This window comes from Pseudophryne corroboree, chromosome 2 (assembly GCF_028390025.1).
Source record: "Pseudophryne corroboree isolate aPseCor3 chromosome 2, aPseCor3.hap2, whole genome shotgun sequence".
Classification (NCBI taxonomy): domain Eukaryota; kingdom Metazoa; phylum Chordata; class Amphibia; order Anura; family Myobatrachidae; genus Pseudophryne; species Pseudophryne corroboree.
The window spans coordinates 809072959-809088351 of record NC_086445.1 but is presented as its reverse complement, the minus strand read 5'-3'; the positions used below and the strand labels follow the sequence as shown (position 1 = coordinate 809088351).

The 15393-nt window shown below is 46.2% G+C and overlaps 1 protein-coding gene across 2 annotated transcripts in view; it reads left to right on the top strand.

Annotated features, from left to right (window-relative positions):
- BLZF1 (basic leucine zipper nuclear factor 1) overlaps positions 1-14361 on the top strand; it is a 56896-nt gene extending 42535 nt beyond the window's left edge. For both annotated transcript variants that reach the window (XM_063955656.1, XM_063955657.1), the window contains exons 4-7: positions 461-660; positions 773-901; positions 12056-12275; positions 13774-14361. In XM_063955656.1, the coding sequence (XP_063811726.1) occupies positions 461-660; positions 773-901; positions 12056-12275; positions 13774-13959 (735 nt within the window). In that variant the 3' untranslated portion in view covers positions 13960-14361. The remainder of the gene's footprint in view (positions 1-460; positions 661-772; positions 902-12055; positions 12276-13773) is intronic.
- Positions 14362-15393: the final 1032 nt, after the last annotated feature.

Below are 15393 nucleotides of genomic sequence, written 5' to 3'. Positions count from 1 at the left end.
CAGTGGGTGGCGGCATAGCGTTTGCACAGCTGCTAAAACTAGCTAGCGAGCGATCAACTCGGAATGACCCTCTGAGTCCTGTCCAAATAGGCAATGGAGACAAAGAAACTACTGTAAGTGGACTTTATAAGCTAAAAAGACTGGAGGCTGGTTCAGGCACATGACAACTCTTCTGAAGTGACGATGGGTGAGTAAAGGTAGGTGCACTGACACATTTCGCTGCCCAACGATTGCAGCTTTATCAAAGACCTTTGAGATTTTGTTATTAAAAGCTATAGCTTGAGAGCAGCTCTTCTATAATTTGTCCGTGGTGGATATTTTTCTGTTTGATAATGAGGATAAGATTTTGTGTCTCACTGTTTTTTTAAATGACAATATGAATATGTAATGTAATAATGCTCATAACCATTATGTGAGTGCTGTTTCTTAAGGTCTATTAACAGACTTCCTGCTATTTTAGGTTAATCGGGAGTTAAAAAAATTGCTGGTAGCATCTGTTGGTGACGATTTACAGTATCATTTTGAGCGCACCGCTCGAGAGAAGAACCAGTTAATATTAGAGAATGAAGCCCAGGCACGGAATACAGCCCAACTTTCAGAACAGTTAGAGCGCATGTCTATTCAGTGTGATGTGTGGAGAAGCAAATTCCTTGCCAGCAGGTAGGTCATCCCATAGATACAGTTTCTCCTCTGCTCCCAATGCATGTTTTGTTGTGGTTTAATGTACGATGTTTAGTACAGTGACGTTTGCATTGCTTTTATTTTGCTTCAGAGTGATGGCGGATGAATTAACTAACATGAGGGCAAATCTGCAACGACAAAACAGAGAAGCCCAAAGTGCACTTCAAGATTTGTTAAGTGAAAGGGAACAGTTTCGTCAAGAAGTGTCTGACACACACAAGTAAGAATTTATGATTTGTGAACATAAAAAACGTCCGTAATTCTGTATGTGTACTGCAGAATCCAGGTGATGGTCTCAGATAATGTGTCCCTGCAACATGGCGCAAGTTGGGAAACCTGTATTTTTCTGGAGTATATGCTCCACTTTTTTGTTTATTGGGAGTGGTGGGGTCACGTACAGTATTGGCTGTCTTTTCCAAAATAAGCAATGAAATGTAAGACTGTAGGATTCAGAAAGCTTGTATCACTGATCAGCTATATATACAGAGATAGGAAAGGGATATATATATACACACACAGTAATAATAGAAATGATTTTCAAAAAAAAAAAAAAAAAAAGAGCTTCGAGGACCTTGCTCACCAGTTTACAACGCGTTGGGTATGGGATGCTAGCGGTCAGCATACTGACGCCAGTATCACGGCCACTAAAACGATGGCGGGGGAGCAAGCGCAACGAAGCCCCTTGCGGGGGCTCACCACACTGCAGGCTCGCTGCACTCGCCATAGGTTCTATTCCCACACTATGGGTGTCGTGGACACCCATGTGTGGGAATAGCCCGTTAGCCGGGATTCCGGCTGGCGGCATTGTCAGTGGTCAGGATTCCGGTGTCAGTATCCTGACCGCCGGGATCCCAACTGCTGGCAATGTAACTACATCCCGTTTACAACTATACAGCATACAATGTATATAGATTTAACCTTCCACTAATTACTGGTAATTATACTAGAAGTCTATTGCATTATATTAAATGAAGGTCTGTATAGCAACCTTCAGTTGGTTAACTGTTGTACACATTTGGAAGTATAGTTCTACAATTATTTGGTTCCTCATCATCACTGTGCTGCATATCAATGTATTTGTTTTTTATTTATGGAAACTAACTGCCATTGAGACAATGTTATCTATCTATCTATCTATCTATCTATCTATATATATATCTATATATATATATATATATATATATAATAAAACCGTAAGAGCTGTGTCTGTACATAGCAATTTTTTTTTTGTAATATTCTTCTAGGAACTGTTTACGAACCAGGGAGACGAAGAAAAAAAAAAATCAGAATTTTTGTTTGTCTGTCTCTTTGTTCCAGTATCATGCAAAAACTACTGAATGAAGTTGGATCGCGTTTTCACTGTTGTATATTTTAGTGACTAAGGGCCTAATTCAGACCTGATCGCTAGGCTGCGTTTTTGTACAGTGGGTGATCAGGTCTAAACCGCGCATACATATGCACCACAATGCACAGGCGCGTCACACGGGTACAAAGCAGATCGCCGCTCAGCGATGGGTTTGTGCGAATAATCTGTCCGCACGGGCGTTTGCAGGGAGATTGACAGGAAGAAGGCGTTTGTGGGTGTCAACTGTCCGTTTTCTGGGATTGTTTGGAATTACGCAGGCGTGTCCAAGCGTATTCCGGGAGAGTTCCTGACGTCAATTCCGGTCCCGGACAGGCTGAAGTGTTCGTAGCGGCTGAGTAAGTCCTGGGCGAACTCCCACGATATCCTCCTCAGTCATCTACAACTGACGGACGATAAGCCCACGTATCCCTGCTCAGAGCATGGTGCACCTGGGGTCACTGCTAGGAACACACAGTCAACTGCTGTTTCTATCTACAGAGAGGGTCCTGAAACCTCAGGACAGGATAAGATACTTCCTCTCTCGCCCAAGAGTATCGATACACTCGGCGATGCAAGTACTATTCCTCATGGTGTCGGCGTTCGACATGGTAGAGTACGCTCGGTTTCATTCCCGCCCTCTGCAGAGGTTAATCCTTTCCAAGTGGGACGGCCTACCTCATCGGATCAGGTCTCACATGATCTCCTTGACTCCAGAGGTTTGTCTGTCGCTGACCTGGTGGCTACATGACCAGCAGTTGAGCAGGGGCCATCCCTTCTGGATTCCCAACTGGCTTCTACTGACTACGGACGCCAGTCTGAGGGGTTGGGTCGCGGTGTTGGAGCAACACTCTTCCAGGGTTGGTGGACCAAGGAGGAATCACTCCTCCCGATAAACATTCTGGAATCGCGGGCAATGTTCAATGCTTTGTCCCTCACCCTGCCTCTGATACAGAACAGGCCTGTTCAAGGACGGTCAGACAACGCCACCACGCTGGCGTACATAAACCATCAAGGCGACACTCGAAGCCACATGGCAATGATGGAAGTGTCAAAAATCCTTTATTGGGCGGAACGCCATCTGCCAGCAATATCGGCAGTGTTCATTCCGGGAGTCCTCAGCTGGGAAGCGGATTTCCTCAGTTGTCAGGACGTGCACGCCGGAGAGTGGAGTCTTCATCAGGAAGTCTTTCAACTCATAGTGGACAAGTGGGGCCTACCAGATGTAGACCTGATGACGTCTCGACACAATCACAAAGTTCCGGTCTTCGGATCAAGAACCAGGGATACTCAAGCAGTGTTTGTGGATGCACTGGCAATTCCATGGAACTTTTGGCTGCCATACGTGTTCCCTCCAGTGTCACTCCTGCCCAAAGTTCTGCGGAAGTTCAAACAAGAAGGAGGAATACTACTTCTAGTCGCTCCAGCATGGCCAAGACGGCATTGGTTCTCAGACCTACATGGTCTATCGAAAGAGCTTCCTCTTCTACTTCCTCAATGCCCAGACCTCCTCGTTCAGGGCACTTGTGTCTACCCGGACCTGGCCAAACTGTCTTAGATGGCGTGGCTCTTGAAGCTTCACTCCTGAGGGCCAAAGGATTCTCCAAGGCGGTTATCCAAACTATGCTGAAGGCCCGCAAACCGGCATCTGCGCGGATTTTTTACAGGGTCTAGAATTCTTACTTCACCTGGTGTGTTGCTAAAAATTACGATGCTTACAAATTCAGTACTTCCAGACTTCAGGCTTTTCTGCCACAAGGCCTGGAGTTAGGCCTTCGTCTGGCCTCCCTCAAGGTTCATGTCTCTGCCTTGTCGGTGTGGTTTCAGAGAAAAATTGTGTCTCTTCCTGACGGTCATACTTTCACTCAGGGTGTTTTACGGATTCAGCCTCCCTATGTCCATACTGTGGCTCCATGGGATCTGTCTGTTGTCCTGACTGCACTGCAAGAGGCTCCATTTGAACCTCTTGAGTCAGTGGACCTTAAATGGCTTACGGTCAAGGTCCTGTTCCTACTGGCTATCGCCTCTGTTAGGAGGGTGTCAGACCTATGAGCTCTGTCCTGTCGTCCACCCTTCCTGATATTTCACCATGACCGGGCGGTTCTTAGAACTCGCCCGGGTTATTTACCTAAGGTGGTGTCCTCTTTTCACCTTAACCAAGTGATTGTGGTTCCAGCTTTCTTTTCTTCGCTCTTTGGAGGACAAACCAGGTCTTTGGATGGGGTATGGGCTCTATCAGGAGGTCAGATGCCCTTTTTGTACTTTTTGGTTTTCACAAACGTGGCTGGCCTGCAAATATGCAGACCTTGGCCAGATGGATTAGAATGGTGATTGCACAAGCAATATGCACAGGCTGGTCTCCCAACTCCTGCTGCTATTAAAGCCCATTCTACTCGGTCTGTTGGACCTTCTTGGGCAGCCCGCCAAGGCACATCCGCTGAACAATTGTGGTCCTCAGTGAACCCGTTCATTAAGTTCTATGCCTTCGATACTTCCGCCTCCCAGTATGCTTCCTTTTGGACGCCATGTTCTCATACCCGCTACTGCGCGTCCCCTCCCATGAGGAACTGCTTTAGTGCATCCGATGTTTCCCTGTGGAAACCAATGTATCCCGCTGCAGAAAAGGAGATTTATGGTAAGAACTTACCATTGTTAAATCTCTTTCTGCGATGTACATTGGTTCCACAGGGCGCCCACCCTGACACACCTAGCTTCTATGGGTTTGTATGGCATTAGCTGCTAGTCCCTTCTCCTGTCATGAGAACGTGGTTCTATGTGACTAACATCTACCTTCTCTTTTACCTGCTCCTGCATTGGACTGGTTAACGAAACTGAGCTCACAGTGCCTGGAGGCAGGGTTATAGAGGAGGCCCCAATGCATCCTGGGACAGTCTAAACCAGTAATGGGGAACCTTTGGCACTTCAGCTGTTGTTGAACTACATATACCAGCATGCCTTGCTACAGTTTTGCTATTTGGCCATGCTAAAACTGTTGCAGGGCATGTTGGGATGTGTAGTTCAACAGCTGGGGGGCCGAAGGTTTTCCATTCCTGGTCTAAACGCTTTAGCCTGTTGGTGCCTGGATCAAGATCCATCTCTACACCCCGATGTTTCCCTGTGGAACCAATGTACCTCGCAGAAAGAGATTTAACAATGGTAAGTCTACCATAAATCTCCTTTTTGTGTTGATCCATGATGGGAAAAACTGCAAATATTCTTTTCAAGGAAATTTTGTGATCAATGTGTACAATATAAAATAAACATCACAATATTAGATGCCACTGCTGTATTTGTAAAATTAGTTCCAATGAGCAATAACACATCCACACAAGCAAAGCTGTGGGCAAACGCTAGTACTGTGGGGGTAATTCCAAGTTGATCGCAGCAGGAAATGTTTTAGCAGTTGGGCAAAACCATGTGCACTGCAGGGGAGGCAGATATAACATGTGCAGAAAGAGTTAGATTTGGGTGGGTTATTTTATTTCTGTGCAGGGTAAATACTGGCCTCTTTAGATTGAACACACCACACCTAAATCTAACTCTCTCTGCACATGTTAAATCTGCCTCCCCTGCAGTGCACATGGGCCCTCATTCCGAGTTGTTCGCTCGTTGCCGATTTTCTCTATATTGCGATTAGTCGCTTACTGCGCATGCGCAAGGTTCGCAGAGCGCATGCGCTTAGTTATTTTACTCAAAAGTTAGGTATTTTACTCATGGCATTACAAGGATTTCTCTAACGTCCTAGTGGATGCTGGGAACTCCGAAAGGACCATGGGGAATAGCGGGCTCCGAAGGAGGCTGGGCACTCTAGAAAGATTTAGGACTACCTGGTGTGCACTGGCTCCTCCCACTATGACCCTCCTCCAAGCCTCAGTTAGATTTTGTGCCCGGCCGAGGTTGGATGCACACTAGGGGCTCTCCTGAGCTCTTAGAAGAAAGATAGTCTTAGGTTTATTATTTTCAGTGAGACCTGCTGGCAACAGGCTCACTGCAGCGAGGGACTAAGGGGAGAAGAAGCGAACTCGCCTGCTTGCAGCCGGATTGGGCTTCTTAGGCTACTGGACACCATTAGCTCCAGAGGGATCGACCGCAGGCCCAGCCTTGATGTTCGGTCCCGGAGCCGCGCCGCCGTCCCCCTTAGAGAGCCAGAAGCAAGAAGATGGTCTGGAAAATCGGCGGCATGAAGACATCAGTCTTCACCAAGGTAGCGCACAGCACTGCAGCTGTGCGCCATTGCTCCTCTCACACTTCACACTCCGGTCACTGAGGGTGCAGGGCGCTGGGGGGGGGGCGCCCTGAGGCAGCAATAAAAACACCTTGGCTGTCAAAAATACCTCAATATATAGCCCCAGGGGCTATATATGAGGTAAATACCCCTGCCAGAATCCAGAAAAAAGCGGGAGAATAGGCCGTGGAAAAGGGGCGGAGCTATCTCCCTCAGCACACTGGGCGCCATTTTTCCCTCACAGTTCCGCTGGAAGGAAGCTCCCTGGCTCTCCCCTGCAGACTACTCTACAGAAAAGGGTAAAAAAGAGAGAGGGGGGGCATTTAATTTGGCGCAGTATATAGTTTATATTAAAAAGCAGCTATAAGGGACATAACTCAGTTAGTCCCTGCCTTATATAGCGCTCTGGTGTGTGCTGGCATACTCTCACTCTGTCCCCCCAAAGGGCTTTTGTGGGTCCTGTCCTCTATATTGAGCATTCCCTGTGTGTGTGGAGTGTGTCGGTACGGCTGTGTCGACATGTTTGATGAGGATAATGAGGTGGAGGCGGAGCAGATGCCTTTAGAAGGGATGTCACCCCCTGGGGGGCAGACACCTGAGTGGATGTCCTTATGGAAAGAAATGAGTGCACGTATAGACTCATTACATAAGAAATTTGACGACATGCCGACTGCAGGACAGCCGAGTTCTCAGCTCGTGCCTGTCCAGGTGTCTCAAAAGTCATCAGGGGCTCTGAAACGCCCGCTATCTCAGATGGCACAAGTAGATGTCGACACGGATACTGACACCAGTGTCGACGACGAGGAGTCAAATTTAATGCCCATGAAGGCCATTCACTGCATGATTGAGGCAATGAAAGAGGTGTTAAATATCTCTGATTTACATCCAGGTACCACAAAAAAGGGTATTATGTTTGGGGAGAAAAAACTACCTGTAGTTTTTCCCCCGTCAGATGAATTAAATGAAGTGTGTGAAGAAGCGTGGGCTTCCCCTGATAAGAAATTGGTAATTCCTAAGAAGGTACTAATGGCGTTCCCTTTCCCGCCAGAGGATAGGTTACGTTGGGAAACACCTCCTAGAGTGGATAAAGCGCTCACACGTTTGTCTAAAAAGGTGGCACTACCGTCTCAGGATACGGCCGCCCTTAAGGAACCTGCTGATAGAAAGCAGGAGGCGATCCTGAAGTCTGTATATACACACTCAGGCATTATACTTAGACCAGCTATTGCGTCAGCATGGATGTGCAGTGCTGCCGCTGCGTGGTCAGATAAACTGTCAGAAAATATTGACACACTAGACAGAGACACGATTCTGCTAACAATTGACCATATCAAAGACTCAGTCTTATATATGAGAGATGCACAGAGGGAAGTCTGCCGGCTGGCATCTAAAATAAGTGCATTGTCCATCTCTGCTAGGAGATGCTTATGGACTCGCCAGTGGACTGGAGATGCAGATTCCAAAAGGCACATGGAAGTTTTGCCTTATAAGGGGGAGGAATTATTTGGGGATGGTCTCTCCGACCTAGTTTCCACAGCAACGTCTGGGAAGTCAGCATTTTTACCCCATGTCCCCTCACAGCCTAAGAAGGCGCCATTTTATCAGGTTCAGTCTTTTCGGACCCAGAAAAACAAGCGGGGAAAAGGAGGGTCTTTTCTCTCTAGAGGCAGAGGTAGGGGAAAAAGGCTGCAACAAACAGCAGGTTCCCAGGAGCAAAAGTCCTCCCCCGCTTCCTCTTCCAAGTCCACCGCATGACGGTGGGGCTCCACAGGCGGAGCCAGGTACGGTGGGGGCCCGCCTCATGAAATTCAGCGATCAGTGGGCTCGCTCACAGGTGGATCCCTGGATCCTTCAAATAGTATCTCAGGGGTACAAGCTGGAATTCGAGGCGGCTCCACCCCACCGGTTCCTAAAATCTGCCTTGCCGATTGCTCCCTCAGACAGGGAGGCGGTGCTAGCAGCGATTCACAAGCTGTATTCCCAGCAGGTGATAATCAAGGTACCCCTACTTCAACAAGGCCGGGGTTACTATTCCACACTATTTGTGGTGCCGAAACCGGACGGTTCGGTGAGACCCATTTTAAATTTGAAATCCTTGAACACATACATAAAAAAAATTCAAGTTCAAGATGGAATCGCTCAGGGCGGTTATTGCAAGCCTGGAGGAGGGGGATTACATGGTATCCCTGGACATCAAGGATGCTTACCTGCATGTCCCCATTTACCATCCTCACCAGGAGTACCTCAGATTTGTGGTACAGGATTGCCGTTACCAATTCCAGACGCTGCCGTTTGGACTCTCCACGGCACCGAGGGTATTTACCAAGGTTATGGCGGAAATGATGATACTCCTTCGAAAAAAGGGAGTTTTAATTATCCCATACCTGGACGATCTCCTAATAAAGGCACGATCCAAGGAACAGTTGTTAGTGGGAGTAGCACTATCTCAGGAAGTGCTGCGCCAGCACGGCTGGATTCTGAATATCCCAAAGTCACAGCTGGTCCCGACGACACGTCTAATGTTCCTGGGAATGATTCTGGACACAGTCCAGAAAAAAGTGTTTCTCCCGGAGGAGAAAGCCAGGGAGTTGTCTTCTCTAGTCAGAGACTTCCTAAAACCAAAACAGGTATCGGTGCATCACTGCACGCGGGTCCTGGGAAAGATGGTAGCTTCTTACGAAGCAATTCCAATCGGCAGGTTCCATGCCAGGATTTTTCAGTGGGACCTGTTGGACAAGTGGTCCGGATCGCATCTTCAGATGCATCGCTTGATAACCCTGTCCCCAAGAACCAGGGTGTCTCTTCTGTGGTGGCTGCAGAGTGCTCATCTTTTGGAGGGCCGCAGATTCGGCATACAGGACTGGGTCCTGGTGACCACGGATGCCAGCCTACGAGGCTGGGGGGCAGTCACAAAGGGAAGAAACTTCCAAGGACTATGGTCAAGTCAGGAGACTTCCCTTCACATAAATATTCTGGAACTATGGGCCATTTACAATGCCCTAAGTCAAGCAAAATCCCTGCTCCTACACCAGCCGGTGCTGATCCAGTCAGACAACATCACGGCAGTCGCCCATGTGAATCGACAGGGCGGCACAAGAAGCAGGATGGCAATGGCAGAAGCCACAAGGATTCTCCGATGGGCGGAAAATCATGTACTAGCACTGTCAGCAGTGTTCATCCCGGGAGTGGACAACTGGAAAGCAGACTTTCTCAGCAGGCACGACCTCCACCCGGGAGAGTGGGGACTTCATCCAGAAGTCTTCCAAATGATTGTAAATCAGTGGGGTCGTCCACAGGTGGACATGATGGCGTCCCGCCTAAACAAAAAACTAGAGAGGTATTGCGCCAGGTCAAGAGACCCTCAGGCGATAGCTGTGGACGCTCTAGTGACACCGTGGGTGTACCAGTCAGTTTATGTGTTCCCTCCTCTACCTCTCATACCAAAGGTATTGAGAATAATAAGAAAGCGAGGTGTAAACACAATTCTCGTGGTTCCGGATTGGCCAAGAAGAGCGTGGTACCCGGAACTTCAAGAGATGATCTCAGAGGACCCGTGGTCTCTGCCGCTCAGACAAGACCTGCTACAGCAGGGGCCCTGTCTGTTCCAAGACTTACCGCGGCTGCGTTTGACGGCATGGCGGTTGAACGCCGGATCCTGAAGGAAAAGGGCATTCCGGAGGAAGTCATTCCTACGCTTATTAAAGCTAGAAAAGAGGTTACAGCAAATCATTATCACCGCATATGGCGGAAGTATGTTGCATGGTGTGAGGCCGAAAAGGCCCCAACAGAGGAATTTCAACTAGGTCGATTTCTGCATTTCCTGCAAGCAGGAGTTAATATGGGCCTAAAACTAGGCTCCATTAAAGTACAGATCTCGGCTCTGTCGATTTTCTTTCAAAAAGAACTAGCTTCAGTACCTGAAGTTCAGACATTTGTGAAAGGAGTGCTGCATATTCAGCCCCCATTTGTGCCTCCTGTGGCACCTTGGGATCTCAACGTGATGTTGAGTTTCTTAAAATCACATTGGTTTGAGCCACTAAAAACCGTGGATCTGAAATATCTCACGTGGAAAGTGGTCATGTTATTGGCTTTGGCTTCAGCCAGGCGTGTGTCAGAATTGGCGGCTTTATCATGTAAAAGCCCTTATCTGATTTTCCATATGGATAGGGCAGAATTGAGGACTCGTCCCCAATTTCTCCCAAAGGTGGTGTCGGCGTTTCACCTGAACCAGCCTATTGTGGTGCCTGCGGCTACTAGGGACTTGGAGGACTCCAAGTTGCTAGACGTTGTCAGGGCCCTGAAAATATATGTTTCCAGGACGGCTGGAGTCAGAAAATCTGACTCGCTGTTTATCCTGTATGCACCCAACAAGCTGGGTGCTCCTGCTTCTAAGCAGACTATTGCTCGCTGGATTTGTAGTACAATTCAGCTTGCTCATTCTGTGGCAGGCCTGCCACAGCCAAAATCTGTAAATGCCCATTCCACTAGGAAGGTGGGCTCATCTTGGGCGGCTGCCCGAGGGGTCTCGGCTTTACAACTTTGCCGAGCAGCTACTTGGTCAGGGGCAAACACGTTTGCAAAATTCTACAAATTTGATACCCTGGCTGAGGAGGACCTGGAGTTCTCTCATTCGGTGCTGCAGAGTCATCCGCACTCTCCCGCCCGTTTGGGAGCTTTGGTATAATCCCCATGGTCCTTTCGGAGTTCCCAGCATCCACTAGGACGTTAGAGAAAATAAGAATTTACTCACCGGTAATTCTATTTCTCGTAGTCCGTAGTGGATGCTGGGCGCCCATCCCAAGTGCGGTTTATCTGCAATACTTGTACATAGTTATTGTTAACTAAATCGGGTTATTGTTGAGCCATCTGTTGAGAGGCTCAGTTGTTTCATACTGTTAACTGGGATTCATATCACGAGTTGTACGGTGTGATTGGTGTGGCTGGTATGAGTCTTACCCGGGATTCAAAATCCTTCCTTATTGTGTACGCTCGTCCGGGCACAGAGTCCTAACTGAGGCTTGGAAGAGGGTCATAGTGGGAGGAGCCAGTGCACACCAGGTAGTCCTAAATCTTTCTAGAGTGCCCAGCCTCCTTCGGAGCCCGCTATTCCCCATGGTCCTTTCGGAGTTCCCAGCATCCACTACGGACTACGAGAAATAGAATTACCGGTGAGTAAATTCTTATTTTTTCTTTGTTCTGGTGATCGGAGTGTGATTGACAGGAAGTGGGTGTGCGGAAACTGTCCGTTTTATGGGTGTGTGTGGAAAAAACGCTGCCGTTTCTGGGAAAAACGCGGGAGTGGCTGGAGAAACGGGGGAGTGCCTGGGCGAACGCTGGATGTGTTTGTGACGTCAAACCAGGAACGAAACTGACTGAACTGATCGCAGTGGCAGAGTAAGTGTCGAGCTACTCAGAAACTGCTAAGAAATTTCTATTCGCAATTTTGCGAATCTTTCGTTCGCAATTCTGCTAAGCTAAGATACACTCCCAGAGGGCGGCGGCTTAGCGTGTGCAATGCTGCTAAAAGCAGCTAGCGAGCGAACAACTCGGAATGAGGGCCATGGTTTTGCCCAACTGCTAAAAAAAATTCCTGCTGCGATCAACTTGGAATTACCCCCTGTATACCATGTCTATTACGAATTGAACTGTGAAACAAAAATATGTTCTGGTTATCTGTGAATTAAAAGTTAATCTGTGGGAGACAGTGACTGGAGACATAACACCATTTATTTTTATTGTCGAAGTACTTCAGCTATTTTATACCTTTTCTAGATTGTCTTTCTGTTATATGTATTTTGTTTCTGTAGAGTGTTAGAAGAGCTTCTGGTCTCTCTGCAATGGGGAAGACAACAGACCTACTATCCCACGTCTCAGCCATATAACACCACTGAACTGATGGCAGCAAACTATAAGCTGGCAGTGGCCGTGAAGTCTCACCTTATCGGAAATACTGGATCTGAAAGTCCCAAATGTACCTCTCCGCTAGCTGAATATTGCAGCACTCCTGCAGAGAAGATGGCGGAAATGGTAAATAGTTGGTGACTATTTTCTCCATCTGTTTTTACTGGTCTGTATAATTTCAATGTATGCTACATGAGTAACTATCAAAATGTGAAGGCTTCCTCACTTTATTTTTTTTTTTGAGCATGTTGTTTTTGTATGGATCCTTTTTGCTTTGATACTTTTACATGGAAACGTTTTCTTAAATTACCATAACCATATATTTTGCTGTATAAGTTTGAGTTGAGAATTCTTTAGTCTAGCACATACTTACCTACTTTTTCAGTCTCCTCTCTGGGAGAATCCCCGAGAGAAGACGCTACATGTCACTGGTGCGGGGGCAAACTGTCTCGTCATTAGACCCCACCCCTAATACATGGATACACCCGCGATTCACGGGCCCAGTATGAGGGGAGGAGCTTAATGCCTGTCCCCAACTCCAGGAATCACCCGCCGTGAAGGGCGGACCTAAATGGATAATTCCTAGCCCCGCCTCCTTCATGCAGCCCCGCCATTGCCAGGGATTTTACACCATATTGCCCATAAGTGGTCAGGATGCGGGAGAGTCGCCTACTCTGCCCCAAAATTCAGGAACCTCACGCAGTTTTGGGAGGATAGGCAAGTATGGTATAGCGTCAGAATGCACCTGCATTGTACTGCCCTACTGTTTCTGTCATCTGTACAGTACTGTTTGTAAGGTATGTCATCCATCACTGTTCTAAGGGGATGCAGTCCAACCCGCTCTAAGACATCGGGAGTAAATAGCTCAGTGAGAGATCCTGTGTTGAAGTTTTGTTGGCAAATAAGGCATTGTGGTGGTCTGTTACTCCTGCCTGCATTTGTAAATGTGGCCTGTGTCATATGGAGGATGTAGATCAGGCACACGTGAATTACGAGGTTCTGTGACTAGCTCACTTCAAGTCTACAGTACATTTTGCCTAGATTTAATCATGTAGCATACATAAGCTGTGTGATACATGTGTGTCCCTGATTAAAGGAATATTCTAGCAACCACACGTAAATGTGTTTAGCTCTTCATGTGAGTCATACAGAGAGAGAACCTATTAATTCAAATAACCCATACAATTGTATGTTTTTATTTATCCAACATTACATTTCTTTTAACTCTCTTGAATGGATTCAATGATGGTTGTTTTTTTTCAAAGGCAGCTTTGGTAAAAATACTCAAAGCACATATGAAATCCAGAAAAATTACATGGTTTGAAAATCACCAATAGCATTTAACTTCATTAATTTGTATTAAATACAATAATTGAATTTGCTGGGATTTTAAGATAATACAAATTTATTTTTCATCAAACAGCTTAAGAAAATGTAAAACTTGATTTACTGTCACCAAGACATTTTCTCAAAACATCATTTCCTTACAATTGTTAATAATTGTTTTCAGAGCGTTGTCTATTTACATGATAAACCATGCTGGCGAATCTACCAATTAAGATGTTATAAGATGTGACAAACATGAATGGAAATATTAAACCGTCTTATTCATCTCTTGTTTCAGATACTGAAAGCTCAGGATCTTACTGTCTGTACTGAGATGTTGGCCGATATTTCCTTCTCAGAGTCCTCCTCGTCTTCCTTCCTAGCAGCAAAGAAAAGTATTGGACGGTTTCACCCATACACCAGATACGAGAACATCACCTTTAATTGCTGCAATCGATGCCATGGAGAACTGATAGCCTTATAAGATGACTTGTATTACACAGCCCCTTTGTGATATCAGTATTTACTGTGGTGTAAGACTGCACGTCAGAGAGCAATAATTTTTCCCTCAGACGTTGTTACATGAATTATCAGTATTTGTGTTCCTCTGTTTCTTTTGGCGCCTGACCTCATGCAATATAACCTTTGTAAGGCGGAACATTTATAGGAGAACTTTTAAGCGAAATACTTTTGGCATCCAAAGTGTGTGCGCTATAATATTGACTATTTAAGAAAGTCTTTCAAGTTCACTAGGTCATTTCCAAAGACAATCTCTTTATAAAACCGCTGTGATGCGATACTCTGCTTGATTATTTGATGTACAAATGTACTTTCAGAATGTTAGCTTAAACTGACAATTTATTAAAAACGCAGAATTTCAGTCTAACGTCTGACTGGTATATGGTAAACACATTTTATTGTTCCACTAAACATAACATTAAAATATTAAGAGATTAAAAAAAATAACATCAGTCCTATGGATGAAACTATTTTACCTATATAAGGGTACAGGGTCACAAAGTATGGACTGTATTGCTCTTCTGTGTCTCTAGTAATGATTGGAAGTAGAGGGAATAATGTTATAGTGTGCCACAGTGCTCCGTCTCTTAATCAATATGAGAAAAGGCATACATCAAACAAAGCTTGGAGAGAGACAAAATTGTGAGTTTAAGTACTAGCCAATCATCTCCTAACAGTCATTTTTCAAACACAGTCTGTAAAATGTAAGACAGAAGCTGATTGGCTGGTACTTTTTCTCTCTCACCTTAGAACGTAAACAAAATAGATGTAAACAGAAAAAAATCTGGAGAGCCCTGCTCATGTGAAAGGGACTTAAGCCGGGTACACACTAGACCAGTGATTCCCAAACATTTCTAAATCATGGCGCCCTAGAGTATCAGAATTTTTTTCATGGCACTTGTAGACCTCAAGTTTCTTACTGAGAAATTCAGAAAGAGATATTAAATTAAGTAAATTGTGTTTATATGTCATCCTTAGGTTTAATTATGTGGTGAGGGACAAGATTTGATTCTTTTTGTCCAAACTTTATGGTTGACAACCACCAGTACTGGTTTCCTTTTTACATTAACCATAAATAATTTGAATTGGTCCTGGCCCACCAATCCCAGGCACCCCTGCAAGTGTCCTGAGGCAATCCGGGGTGCCACGACACACATTTAGAGAACCACTGCACCAGACGATAACTTAAATGAGGTTCTCGTTCTGACGGATTTGGACGTCACATTGTTCAAATCGGCCAGTGTGTACGCACTATGTCGCTGACGATGCACGCTCCCTCGCGTCGTCAGCAAAATTCTCTGACCTGTATGCAGGTCCGACGGACGACATCCCAGCCAGGGCTATGCTGCCGAATGCTGCATGACCCCAGTTGTCGCTGCCGGCATTGGCAAGTGTGAAT